The sequence below is a fragment of the Chenopodium quinoa genome, unplaced genomic scaffold (genome assembly GCF_001683475.1).
Source record: "Chenopodium quinoa cultivar QQ74 unplaced genomic scaffold, ASM168347v1, whole genome shotgun sequence".
Lineage (NCBI taxonomy): Eukaryota > Viridiplantae > Streptophyta > Magnoliopsida > Caryophyllales > Amaranthaceae > Chenopodium > Chenopodium quinoa.
In genome coordinates, this window is record NW_018745003.1 from 1,786,045 (window position 1) to 1,800,616 (window position 14,572).

The window sequence follows — 14,572 nt, forward strand, 5'->3', positions numbered from 1 at the left end:
AATTAATTAATTAAGGAACACATATTTCATTATATTCTCTGGAAAATTGAGAGATTTATTTCAGGCTTCTTGTTGTTGGTGTACTGTGCTATTATAGTTTTTTCAATTTTGGTTTTTAGATTCAAAAGGTCATGCGTATGACCAAATTTGTATGATGAACTTATAGTTAGTCATAAACTTAACTAATCATGTTAGTTTTTAGAAATACTCTCTCCGTTTTTTTTTTAGTATATTGTTTTGACCGGCATATATGTCAATGTATAACTTTTTGACTATTAATATCTTTATTTACATTCCATTAGTAAAAAACAAAAAAAAAAAAACAATATTATTATGAAAAAATGCGTTGTGACTAGAGGTGTCAAAACCACACCCGATCCGAAATCGACCCGAAAAATATCCGATTCAGATTTGGACTCGCGTGGACATAATAATTTAGCATGACTCAACTTCAAAAATTAACTCAACCCGACCCGACCTCATCAGACTCGATCCAATCTTCTGAATTGACTCATCTAATTGTGACTAATCCAATACTAACATGTTACCAATAAAAATTACATTTATATATTATTAATAATACTTAAACCAAGTTAGTATATAAATAATGCAAAAGTCAAAGTGATGCTCTTAAAAAAGTAGGAGTTGTTTTTAGTTTTTCAAAAAAACTAAAACCCTAATATGAAAAAACATCACCAAACAACCTTAATTTCAACATAAGACAAGCACACAAGTATAACAAAACAGAGGGTAATGCTATACGTTGCCTTTAGGGCTACAAATAAGCATTTAATATCTTTCTTAATTTGGTATAAGTTTAGGAATGCATGAAAAAATTATGCACATATCAGTATAATTAATGAATATATTTCATTAATAATTTCCTCTTTTAGCTTTTTATACATAGCCCTAAGGGCTATATATTATATTTTCCTAAAACAAATATTTCGTATAAAATAATTCTAAATAGAGGATTCTAAGACCACATATATATATATATGATTTTATCATAATGATTCATTTGTCATTCACTCATTCCCTCTTTAAGCTACAAGTGATGATTCATAATGATGCTTTAGAAAAATGGGCAACCCAGTCCAAAAAAACTTTAATTTTCAACAGTATAATTCCTTTTATAATGCAACAATTAAAGGGAGTAATGAAGCTAATACCTGGGATATATAAGGTTGTCAATGGCTGCCCTTAGTGAACAACCAAGGAAGGCTTTATTTGATAGTGATCAACACACTTGTAAACTAACGTTGGTTGTTGTTACTGTTTTTACTCGATTTTCTAGTTTGAAAACGCAGCAGGTAGGGTTTCAGCAACATTTGATACCAACACAACACTAATGCTTACTTTATTTCTAGATTCAACGGTTCATTTTGAGAGGGATATGTCTTTGTCCTTCGTTGAGCAATAAACCTATTCTTATGTATGATTTAGAATCGCCTCATTATTTATTATTTTTTTTGTCAAGAAAATTCTAGCTAGGACATTTTTCAAATTAAATCCAGGTTCTGCTTGCTGAAACCTCTACTCTAATCAAAAGACTAAAGGCCCCTTGAGCTGACATCAGCTCAAGCTCGAGCACTTTATGTCATATGATCTCATCGTGACTAACATGTAATACGTATGTTACAAGTTTGAATCAAAGCTATACAAATTTGTATCGATAGGCTCTTTATTACCATAACTATAAGGATTATATATAAATGAACAATACATAATTTTTTAAATTGGTATTGATTACGCCTTTGTTCAATATTTATACTAATAGTTTTCTATTTAATTATTTGACGTTAGCAAGAGATATGTAGGAAAATTTTCTAATAAATAATTCTATGTACCAATAACCATTATTTTTAATAATAAAGAAATTGTTATCTTACTAATCATGTGCCTCATGTCATTATCTATTGACATTAAAATTAACATGATATGGTAATCTTAAAACATACGATTCCTTTAGATCCTTGAAAATTCTTTTTGTATTAATTCGAGTCATTTATTTGGTCACATCTACTTCAAGTAAACTTCATTTTTATCATCTAACTAAGGTCAAACAAAAAAAACCTTTGTTTGTACGAAAACTCTTAAGTAGTTCAAACTTATAACATTGCATGATGTAATTCAGTGTACGAACTTAGATTATCATTTTGGATCAACAAGGTTCTGCCACATTAGATCATAATAATAAATCAATAAATACTCCGTGTTTGATTTAATATTTTACTTGTCCAAGTAAATGTGAAAATTATTCAATATGAATTGAACCTTAATAAATTAATAGTTAGATACTTGGTAAGAGTTATGGATGCTCCACCATTTGAATTTCATGTTCAATCTTGGTAGTAAGTAATATAGTACGAAGTAATAAATTCTGTTAGTACCGTTGAATTTTGTGTGTCTTGTTCATGATCATGAATTCTTAGAAGGTTATAAAATGGTCCATATTTTAGGAGCAATTGCTGCTGATGTCTATTGTTTCAAGAGTTCCAGCAAGTAGGTATAAATTTTTTTATTGAACTCTTTATCAGATTGTATGGAAATATTGAAACTTACCATGTACCTTTATCTTTACAAAAATAAAATAAAACAAAGCTATTGCAGTATGTTGTACTTGTATAACTCACTTGTCTCACTACAAGAGCAATGTATGTTTTTTTTTTTTTTTTTTTTTTTTTTTTTTTTTTTTTTTTTTTTTTTAAGAAAGATACACAATTATAATTAGGCTCTTTAAAAAATATTAACAAAATAATAATATAAAAAAAAAAAAAGACGAGTCTAAGTTTTTTATAATTAGCCGGATTTAGGGATGAGCATCCAAAGGGTGATAAAAAAAAATAAAAAAAAAAAATAAAAAAAAAAAAAAACTTAGTACCCAAAGGGTGAAAAAAAAAATGAAAACTTAGAGTCCTTTTGTTAGTTTAACTCTTATAATTAGACTCGTCTTCTCTCAAGACTAAGACCTAATCTAACTGAATTAATCAAATAGGAAAATTTAGCTAGTTATGTCACTTATATGTGTAACACTGTAACATACTACATAACTCACAACAATACGCATACTGCATGAAAGTTTTGATAACGTGAATTAAGATATAGAAATTAAAATTATTTCATGGTGCCAAATAAAAAAAAAATGTTCTTGTGAACTTATGAAAACAAACACAAATGAAGTTAGAAATTCACAAAATACGAAGTAATAAGTTTTTATTATTAAGAGGAAAATCTAGTAAACATCTGCTAATTATTATTATTATTATTATTATTGTTATTATTATTATTATTATTATTATTATTATTATTATTATGTGCTTGATTTTGTACACATAAATTGTGGTTTTTTTTTTTTTCGGTATTCTCATCCGGTTTACTATTTGGGCTAATTCAGATTTGGGGCTCATTTCAGGGTGGTTGGGTTCCAGTCCTCTCCCAATTATTATTGCGGTTAATCGAACACGTGGTTTCCTCTACTAAATAATACAGCCTCGATCACCACTATATCAAAAACCAATTAGTACATAAATTGTGTATATAGTTACGTGTTACAACACACATGTAAGCTCACACATACATCTCATACCCAAAGACCCACCCTCCTATCTCTCCCTACTATGACTTGACCCTCAGAATTCCAAATTCTATTTTGCTATTTATTTTGAATTTTATCGGAATAATATAATTTTGGTAAGCATAAGAAAACAAAGTAGACAATTACAACTTATTGTCGAGTACCAATTTTTTGTTTTATCGATCGTCACTATGAAACAAAATACAATGCAAATTGATTTGGAAAACAATTATGACTGAATGTCTTGTATCCCTGTATATTAGTCACAAGTTACACAAAATTAGCAGCCAGAAATAAATATTTGTTTTTATAGACTATAAACGGCAATTTCTGGAAATCAAGTAACAATGTTAAAAACTGCAATAAGTCTTGTGTAAGGCATGTATACGTTAATTTTATTGTAAGACGGTCAGCTTGAGGGTAACTTTAACTATTTTTTATAGTAACTTTAACCCCTTAAAGGGTAACTTTAATTTGTCGTTGGTTTGAATTTTATTTTAATGTGTAATTTCTTATATATTTATGATTACATACAAAAAAAACTAATATGATTAGTCTAACAAAATAATAACTTTTGAAGTATAAAAGGTAACTTTAAATACTTTTAAGATAACTTTAACTCGTCTTACAAAAAATTAACGTACACCCGCCTTTTTTGAGAATTTGTGCAAAAACAGTACATCATTGTTAATTATTTGTTACCCGTGTTTACTACAAGTATTTATTATTTAGGCCTTGTTCACTTCACCTAAAAAAATAATGTTAAGTAAAAATAATTTCAGTTCGGTAAAAAATAATTTCATTTCAGTAAAAATAAATTCATTTCAGTAAAATTCAATAACTGTAAAGAAGAAATACAACAGAAAATCAGTAAAAATAATTTCAGTTCAGCAAAAATAATTTCAGTTCAGTAAAAATAATTTTAGTTCAGCAAATATAAGGTGAAGTGAACGAGCCGTACTTTAGAAAACTGAAGACAATGATCAAATTGATCACAGAAGGTTTTCGCTTGATGAAAAAATTAAATAAGGTAATTTTTTTGGAAGATATTCAATCAAATTTCCAATTTTTTAAAAAATAACCAAGAATTACAACAATGTTGTAATCATGAACTATTCCCGAATTTTGTGATACCCCAAAATATTAACCAAATGAACTATCTTTGAGATCTACAACTTGTACTAGTTTGAGGGTCTGTTCTGTTCACCGTATTGTCACTTATTTTAGGTGTAATAAGTTTATATAAGTTCAATTCAAGGAAAATAAGAAGTACAAATTAATACTAGAATAAGTTTGCATAATTTCTATTATGTTCATATAAGTTTAGGTAAGTTCAGATAAGATAAGATAAGTGAAAATTAGGTGAATAGAACACGCACCCTAATTGTTCCATAATTGTTATCTCATACAAGTACATTTAAAATAGGTTTTTGGTTAAATTGGTCTTTTTAGTACAAAGGTTACAAGAGTCCTGTCGTATCCACACTTCAACCCCAAAGGCCTCTTATGTGAAGGACGTGATAGTGTAAGTAATTTAATACTCTTGTAACGCAGTAATCAACTAATCTTTAAATTATTTTTTTTTTAACAGTAATCAACTAATCATCATTGCTTGAGTATTTGGAATTTGGAAACTTTGAAGCAATCTACCATATGATAATTTTTTTTATTTTTTTATTGAGGGAATCTACCATATGATTTTGGATTAATACCATTTTTTAATCCCAACTTTCACCAATTTAGTTTCATTAATCCCAACTTTGGATTATTCCTCTATAATCCCAACTTTAAGGTAGCCTATCATTCTTTATACCCAAACCGGTCAACAAAAGTCAACAACCTTTTACTGTAGGTTGCTCGACACGTGTCGTCACGTGAGTGATCCATTTTTTTTATTTTTTTTATTTTTTGACTGAACCAAATGTTTTTTAAAAAAAAACAAAAAATTAATTTATTTATTTTTTTTATTTTATTTCCCCAATCCCCTTTAACAGCCCCTCCCCCTCCACCTCTATTAATGGCAGCCAGCCAGCCACCATCCCTTCCATTTCCGACAGTCCCCCCATCCCCTCCTTTTCCAGCAACCCTCCTTCCCCTCCGTTTTCGGCCACCCTTCCACTTCCCCTTGAAAAGCGAAAAGGGGATTGTGAGATTGAGTTTGAAAACTCAGATTTAATGCAAAATTGGGGGTAACGAGAGGTGAATTGAAGGGGATTTCGACTGGTGGAGTGGGTTTGTGGTGGCTTTACGGGGTGGGTGGGATGGGTTTCAATGGTTGGTTCGCTAGTTGTATGGTGGTTTCGATGGTTGTGGTTGTTGATTGCGGTTGTTGTAGGTGGTGAAGTGGGTAGTGGTGGTGGTGCAATGGGTGGTAATCATGGTTCGGTGAAGCTTCTTAATTATTTCTTAATCACATGCCCGTACTCTCGCTAATTAATTTCTTCAATTTTTGGGGCTGGTGGTTTTTGGGGTTTGGTTGGTGGCGTGGGAGTTTCGGTGAAGGGGGCTGGTGGTTTTTGGGGTTTGGTTGGTGGCGTGGGAGTTTCGGTGAAGGGGGCTGGTGGTTTTTGGGGTTTGGTTGGTGGCGTGGGAGTTTCGATGAAGGGGGATGGTGGTTTGGCTTGGAGCGGCGCCTCTAGTGGTGGGGATGGCCGGCGGTTGATTGGTGGTGGTTGCCATGGCAGCTAATAGCCATGGATGAACAACAAAGGGGAGGAGAGAGAAAATGGGTCTTTGTGTTTTTGTAATTTAATTTTAATTAATTTATTTTTATTTTGATAAACCAATTAACATGCAACACTTGTCAAATAAATGGTTTTAAATTTTTTTTAACCCTTTCTTCAAGAAACCGGTAATCCTGACCAAAGAATAAAAACGCACCCTAAAGTTGGGATTATTGCGGAATAATCGAAAGTTGGGATTAATAAAAATAAATTGGTAAAAGTTGGGATTAAAAAATGGTATTAATCCTATGATTTTTTAATTTTTTTCACTTTACTAGGTTCGTTAAAAAGAGTTATAATTCTTATAAATCACATTAGTATTAAGCAATTAATAACTTTTTTTTTTTTTTTTTTACATATATCAATTCTCAATTTTCTCAAAAAAAAAAAAAAAAAAAAAAAAAAAAAAGACTGTATTTTTAATTTTTTTTTAACGTACATCTTATCCGAATTACCTGTCACTTCTCTATCACCACACTCCACTAATTATCTCAAACACACAAATTTTTCACTCTATATAAACCCACAGTTTTCTCTAACTTCTACACCTAACTTCCTCTCATTCTCCTCTGTTTCCCCTCTTTTTCTTCTCCTCTGTTTTTTTTTTTCCTCTGTTTTCAAAAACTCCAAATCAAACCAAAACAATGGAGGATCATACCCATCAGCACAATGTGAACTTTGTTCAACCAAGAGGATTTAAAGAAAAATTAAAATCCAGTCTTTCGGAAACATTTTTTCCTGATGATCCTTTTAGAGGATTTAGCAATGATCCTCCAAAAAAGAGATTAATTAAGGGAATTAAGTACTTCGTTCCGATATTCGAGTGGCTTCCGAATTATAATTTTAGTCTTTTTAGGTACGATGTTCTTGCTGGTCTTACCATTGCTAGTCTTGCTATTCCTCAAGGTATCAGTTATGCCAATCTTACCAAAATCCCTCCTGTCATTGGCCTCTGTAAGTACCTCTTTTCTCGCTTCTTCCGTTTTTATTAACAAACAATTTTTAGCGAATTTATTTCTACGAATGTCTTAAGAAATAGTTCTGGCATGGATCCGGTTTTTGTTTACCGTAGATGGTCCAGTAACTGGAGAGGATCCTCTATCGATAACTCCTTAGAGCTTCCTTCTAATGTGGATCATGCATTAGTCTTTCACTGTTTTATGCGGTTATGTATTTTCTTAGGCAGTTTTATAGTAACTTGTTTTTTGTTACTATACTATGTATGTGTATGCCGTGTATATAATAAGCTGTATTATAGTCGGATATTCATATATACACCTTGTGTAAGATGCACCTAAGAATTTGCTCATTTTCATTGTATTACTCCGTGGCATAAAGCACTAAAGCAAATGTCACAATGATAGGTTCAAATTACTAATCTGGTGTGCACGTTTAATCTTTGCCAAATAGTGCACCATTGTAAAAATAGTTATGGAAGATAAATTTAGTTTTTCTTTTTGTGAAGAATGATTTTTTTTTTTTTTTCTTAAAGGCTTAAACTCTAATCTAATATTTAATCTATTGAACTTATAAAAGTTATCTCAAATCTTTACAGTTTATATCTCAAATCTGTACAGTTTATATCTCAAATCAATCGAGGTTTGTTTTGTTTTGTAACTTTTAATCAGCTACTATTTGGTTTATATATAATTACTATATAAGTACTCCATAGTAATTATTCTCAAGTATTTTCTTCTGATAAAAAAAATCATTAATGATTAGTAAAAGGGATTCTATAAAAAGTATCCATGGGCACTTTTTAAGCTAAGTTAGATGCTATATAAAGGGATTAAAATTAATTATATAAATACGAATATAACATTTAATCATAAAATAAGAATATATTCTTTTCATGTCTTTTCTTGTTGCTAGAAAATAAATTGAACTTAACAAGTGTCCATAAGTATTCACTAGACAATCGTTATAAAATTGAATTATTACTAGATTTTTATTTTGATAATATTGTAGGTCCTAAAATTGAATAAGAATTAATTAATGTCACCAGAACGCAAAAACTAGAATATACTAAAGTACAATATACCAATAATATTTAAATTTTATATCTTGAAATATCAACTTAAAATTATTGTAATGGTTCATGCAACTTAGAAAAAATGATGTGTATCGAAGGAAATAAGACATTTTTTTGCCGTATGATACAGGAATAGAGATGGGTGTAGTAGCAGCAAGGATAAAATTATAGGTTGGACTCCAAGCTATATTATGTCTAGTTGTCTACTAGTGTGACTTGTGTCTATCACTCTATCAAGATCGTCGTCTAAGATACGTAAATTGGGGGCTAGAAGGCGACGTTAGGGCCTCATTTATGTGTTAACTGTCTTCTGTGATTTATATATGTGTCGATTATGTGGAAAAAGAACTTAGTTTATCCACCAGGTAAATCAATTGGTAGTTGGAAAATTCAAACATGCTCAATTGATTTTAATTTTATTTCATTTAATGATATTGATTACGTTATTAAATACCCTATTATGAATAAAGTCACGGTGTTGTGGAGTGGTTAATATTGAAGCTAAAAATTTATTACGTTTGATGTTCAAACCTACCCTTTATTAGCTTATTGGATGTCCGTGTGTATTTCAATTTTAGTTGTTAATCAAAACTTTTTACATGTAAATTAATCATAAATTGATTAAATGCAGATTCAAGTTTTGTGCCACCATTTATATATGCTGTATTTGGGAGTTCAAAGAATTTGGCCGTGGGAACAGTGGCGGCTTGCTCCTTGCTCATAGCAAACACTATTGGAGAGGCGGTTTCGCCGACGGACAACCCATCTTTGTATCTCAGCTTGGTGTTCACTGCTACTTTCTTCTGTGGAATCATTGAAACTGCTTTGGGTCTATTAAGGTAATGCATGTCTTTATATGTATGCATAACATACACGGAGTATTTCGTGCATATTTTAGATCGAAACAACTGAAGAATGAGTTGATTATACGGAATAGTAATTAATCTACATAGGGTGCGTTCTTTTTACTTGAACTTATTTGAAATAAATTAATTAGGCCTTATTGAACTGGTAAACTACTCCGTATAATTTTACCTTATTAGACTAGATAAATACTTATTATATTTAATTAGCCCTGAAACTTAATTGTATAAGATGAAGAGAATGCACCCATAGTAACATGTCGATCAGATTTCTTTTAATGGTGAGTCGACTTCTGGTGCTTAATGTTATAGGAGTATACTATTCTATTATGTGCATGACTTAATGGGTTGGTATGTCAAATTGCCTTTTCCTATCACATCGGAGTTTCTTAATGAATTAATAATACTAAAAAAGTATTAACATTATAAGTAGAGGGGAGTTGGGAAATAGTTCAGGTTGTATCTGAATTTCCTATGCCTTTTGGTTAAGGGGTCCATTTCCTAGTCAAAAAACATGTCTAACTTTTCAAATGGTTTCATGGATGAGTCAAAGTTAATGATTTCACGTTCGAGTAGTTGTTACAATAAGTTAAATTATTTAAATAGTATGATTAATGCTTGCTATTAATTAATTAAAATTGAAGTCGAAGAAATGACTTTACTTAAATGGAAATATAGTTGTTTGTATGTATAGTTAATAGCTTAGAATTCACAGATGAGAGTCGCAAAGGAATTTAAACTTTATTATGTATATCATGTAAAAAGACCAAATGGACGGTATTAATTTGTGATTTCCTAGTGTTGTTGTTGGCTACTTAGAACCACATACCATGACGTCCCACCAACCTCTTGCTGATTTTATGAGACCAATTAGCATGTCAAGAACGATCATTTTCCAAAAATAATGAAAAAAGTACCAAGGAGGTGATGAAGTTTTGAAATGAGAATTTGATCTAGTGTTCCAAATTATCTACTTGTATAAATTGGATCAAAATTAGGTAGGATATTGTGATCTGTCTATGATGTAGATTTTTCAAACATGACTAATGCTCAAATGTGACATTATGGTATTGATGAGATTGTTGACAACATTAAATCTTTGTTTTAGTATAATTTTCTTGAATATTTATGCCATATTAACAAATTTTCCCCTATCCAATAAAACAATCTTGTTAATTACTCAATGCACGTCACATTAATAGTTTTCTTTTCTTGATTGACAACATGCCTTTTGGTGTTATTTCCAATTTTAGATTCTTATCAATAACCCTTTATAACATCTAGTATTTTCAAAAATTGATTTATGTTTTAGTTAAGAGGGCTAAGATTTAATTGTATCATACACCCGTGCAATAAAGCATTTAAATCTAATCCTAAATTGCACGAAGAACCCTATTAACATAAATTATTTGTTCCATTTATTATGCAGATTAGGAATTCTGGTGGATTTCCTATCACATTCAACGATTACTGGGTTTATGGGTGGAACAGCGGTGATAATTATTCTGCAACAGTTAAAGGGATTTTTGGGGTTAACACATTTTACTGCTAAGACTGATATTATCTCAGTAACGAAAACTTTGCTCAGCCACAAAAATGAGGTACATTACACATCTTACCTTTTCAATTCTATCCTTTAAATTTATTATTATTATAAAAAGATTAAGGCCCTACTACTTTGTTCCGTCGTTTTATGTTTTTATTAACAATAATTCCTTTAGTTTTCAAAGCACACCAATACAAAATTGAGATTTTTTTTTTTTTATTTATTTATTTCACTTCTATGTTAGAATGTGCGTGACATATGACAATTATTTTTATGTACAACTAGATGTATCAATAAGTGCATACACCTTCTTTCCAAAAAATGAGTGCATACACCTTGTGAGGACATAGTTAAATTAAATTCTACTCCGTATTACATATGAACGTACATATAAAATACTCGATATTACAGTATATATGAAATTATTTTTTATGAATTTTTTTGATTGAATACATGGTAAAAGCTTAGTATTGGATCATTCAACAAATTCTGTTTGATTTTTGTTGGATGAAGTGGGACCCAAAGTTATAAGTTGCAAAATTGAATTTTTCTCATTACTTGCATGATTGAGAAAACAGATCATCGCTCCCCTTTGTATGTTGTAACGATAGTCAAATTAGCAGTTATTGAATAAATTGTACTTTTAATGTTTGAATTATTTGGTGTATATGCAGTGGCATTGGCAGAGTGCACTTATTGGTATAATCTTCCTGGCTTTCCTACAGTTCACTAGATACGTGGTTAGACTCCTCTCTCTCTCTCTTCCTTATTCTACTTTTAATTTCGTCTTTAATGAAAAAGTTGTTAATTTATTCACAAAAATATCATGTGATTAATAATCACAGAGATAAACGTGGATATCATCATAATCAATGCGCCTTATTATTTATTTAAAAACAAAGGGTGTAACAATCTCTATAATCATACTTACCTACTACTGATTTTATTTTATTTTTTAAAAGAAAGAGTTAACGAAACAACACTTGATTGACATTTTGGCATAGTATATAAATGGATCTTTGGACAGTCCAAAACTTGACCCTGTATGACTCGTGATGTATGGAATATAATTGTTGATAAATATAATGTAATGTAATTCAAAGATTCTACAACTCGTGATTTTATGAATCATGTTAGCATGCCAATTTTTATTTTTAATCCTTTCTTTGATTATGTGGACAGAAAACCAAAAGGCCGAAGCTATTTTGGATTTCAGCCATGGCTCCTCTGGTGGTTGTCATAATCGGCGGCCTTTTCGCCTACCTTGCCCATGCTGAAAAATTTGGTGTCAAAATTGTGAGTTGCCACATTTTGTTATTTACTGCTCTTATATTCTAATTGACTAGGCAAAATATGACATGAGATTGTCTTAAACACTTCATAAGACCATAACACAAATTTCACAAAATACCGGGATCTAAGTATACAAACAATAAAAGAGACATGATCATAGATGGGTTTTAAGTGTACTCTAGTACTGTACTAAGTTGCAAAATTATGACAAAGATTAGCATGTTTCAATACCTTTGGAATGTTGGACTTTTTTTAGTTTTGGTATTTTGTTCATAGGATAGGGTTACGTGTATCATTTTCCTATGTTAGAAACGATTTTTCCATTGAATTTACGATTGATGGTGCACATTGCAGGTTGGTCATTTGAATAGAGGGATTAATCCATCCTCCATTAAACAATTGAACTTTGATCCCAAGTACATTGCTACACCTATTAAAGCTGGAATACTTACAGCTATTCTCGGTCTTGCTGTAAGGCTACTAATTCGTCTTTGCTTTAATAAAAAAAATAAATTGAATTCATTAATCAGTATAAGAAATTTTTTAATTTGAGGTATGGAATCTAATGTAACAGGAAGGAATTGCCATTGGAAGAAGTTTTGCGATAATGAAGAATCAACAGACTGATGGCAACAAAGAGATGATAGCGTTTGGTCTTATGAACATTGTTGGTTCATTTACTTCTTGTTACTTGACTACAGGTGTGTCTAAATTTTTTGAAACTCCGAAAAGTTGGACTTGATCAGGATTTTATGTTCACAAATATGTTTCTTATGGATGTATATATGCAGGGCCATTTTCGAAGACTGCTGTAAACTTCAATGCAGGATGCAGAACACAAATGTCTAACGTGGTGATGGCGATAATTATGATGCTGACATTGTTGTTCTTGGCACCATTATTTAGCTACACTCCTATGGTTGCTCTTTCTGCAATCATCATGTCCGCCATGTTCGGTCTAATAGAGTATGACAAGGCGTACCACCTCTTCAAAGTTGATAAGTTTGACTTCTGCATTTGCATGGTTGCCTTCTTTGGAGTCACCTTCATCAGTATGGATATTGGCCTTGGGATGTCGGTAAGAATAACCTCGTTTATCTGAGTCTTTCGATGCTATTTTTATGTACTCAGAAATATTACTTCTTTGGTTTAATGTATTCATACATTTTGCAGATTGGATTGGGGATTATAAGGGCACTACTATACACAGCAAGGCCAGCAACTTGTAAGTTAGGGAACCTTCCTAATACAAATCTGTACCGCGACATAGAGCAGTACCCTACAGCACAAGGGACTGCAGGAGTCCTGATTCTTCAACTAGGCTCCCCAATTTTATACTCAAACAGCACATATGTTCGAGAAAGGTGATTATTATCAAACTCGTTTATGCCCCCATAGTTTCTTAGGATGTTCTTATAGCTAAATACTTGTGTTTTACGTCATGCAGAGTTCTAAGGTGGATTAGAGATGAGGAATTCAACAAGGATTACCAAGGGGATTCCATTGAGCACCTTATTTTGGAACTAGGAGGTAATTCCATTGATCTCATTTTCATATCTTAAAGATTAATCAGTGAAGCTTGGGCTACGGCTACCACTATATCATCGACGTGTATGGTGGAGAAGTGATAAAATTGATGTTTTCTTACAGGAGTGACAACTATAGACATGACCGGAATTGAGGCTTTGTACGAATTGAAAAGACTCATAGGAGCAAAAGAAATCAAGGTAAGTCGAATTCTTTCATCTCTTTCGATGACTATATACTTATCGGATTCTTCACATTGTGTTGATAGTGTGTATGAGAAGATTGCGACTAATAGTTTGGTTGCTCATAAAAATGCAGATGATATTGGTTAATCCAAGGATTGAAGTGATGGAGAAGTTGATAGCTTCAAAGTTCATTGATGTAATTGGCAAAGAATCTGTATTTTTGTCAATTGATGATGCAGTTGAGGCCTGTAGATTTAGATTGGGCGGCCCAAGTAAATGGAATGGGCAAGAACAAGCATGAAGCCCACACATTTTTGTGTAAAGAAGTGAAAATTTGGAATGCTATTTATTGCATGTAAAATTTAAAGTGGGCTTTATAAATTTTGTAACAATTGTCGGCCCAAGTATACTTTGAGGCTGAATGGGTGCAAAATGTTCTACTACTTCTAAAAGAAGAGGAACAAAGAGAGTTGGAGGGATTGGGAAGATGTGCTAATGTTTTAGTACTTTAGAAGATATATTGAGGTTTTTATTCTTTTTGGAGCTTGAAAAATGTATAAATGATGTTGTATGGTTGTTGAAATTCATAATGAAAGGCTGAAAGCCATATTATATAGGCGTTTGCCTAGTTTTGTAATACAAAACTCATAATTTAAGTAATTCAGAGTACTTTATTAATCCTAAATTTTAGTTTACAAAATATAAATTTAGTTCACTTTTTGTGAACACTAACTTTATTTTTTGGAATTATTATATCAAACAAATTATTTTAAGGTCATTTATCAAAACAAATCATAACTTCACAAACATTTAGCACCTGTTTTGT

At 31.2% G+C, this 14,572-nt stretch overlaps 1 protein-coding gene across 1 annotated transcript; it reads left to right on the forward strand.

The window, feature by feature from the left end:
* Positions 1 to 6,698: 6,698 nt before the first annotated feature.
* Positions 6,699 to 14,406, forward strand: LOC110707813 (probable sulfate transporter 3.5). The gene is made up of 12 exons (XM_021885862.1): positions 6,699 to 7,254; positions 8,964 to 9,171; positions 10,625 to 10,796; positions 11,416 to 11,481; positions 11,924 to 12,037; positions 12,389 to 12,505; positions 12,609 to 12,735; positions 12,826 to 13,112; positions 13,208 to 13,398; positions 13,482 to 13,564; positions 13,685 to 13,761; positions 13,880 to 14,406. The coding sequence occupies exons 1-12, from the start codon at positions 6,945 to 6,947 to the stop codon at positions 14,045 to 14,047; spliced, it is 1,920 nt and encodes a 639-aa protein (XP_021741554.1). The 5' UTR covers positions 6,699 to 6,944; the 3' UTR covers positions 14,048 to 14,406.
* Positions 14,407 to 14,572: the final 166 nt, after the last annotated feature.

Bases quoted from the DNA above. Each gene is read 5' to 3' on its own strand.
- LOC110707813 (XM_021885862.1), top strand. From the start codon at position 6,945: ATGGAGGATCATACCCATCAGCACAATGTGAACTTTGTTCAACCAAGA. The intron at 9,172-10,624 runs GTAATGCATGTC...TTTATTATGCAG, and splicing joins ACTGCTTTGGGTCTATTAAG to ATTAGGAATTCTGGTGGATT. The intron at 13,113-13,207 runs GTAAGAATAACC...TACATTTTGCAG, and splicing joins ATATTGGCCTTGGGATGTCG to ATTGGATTGGGGATTATAAG.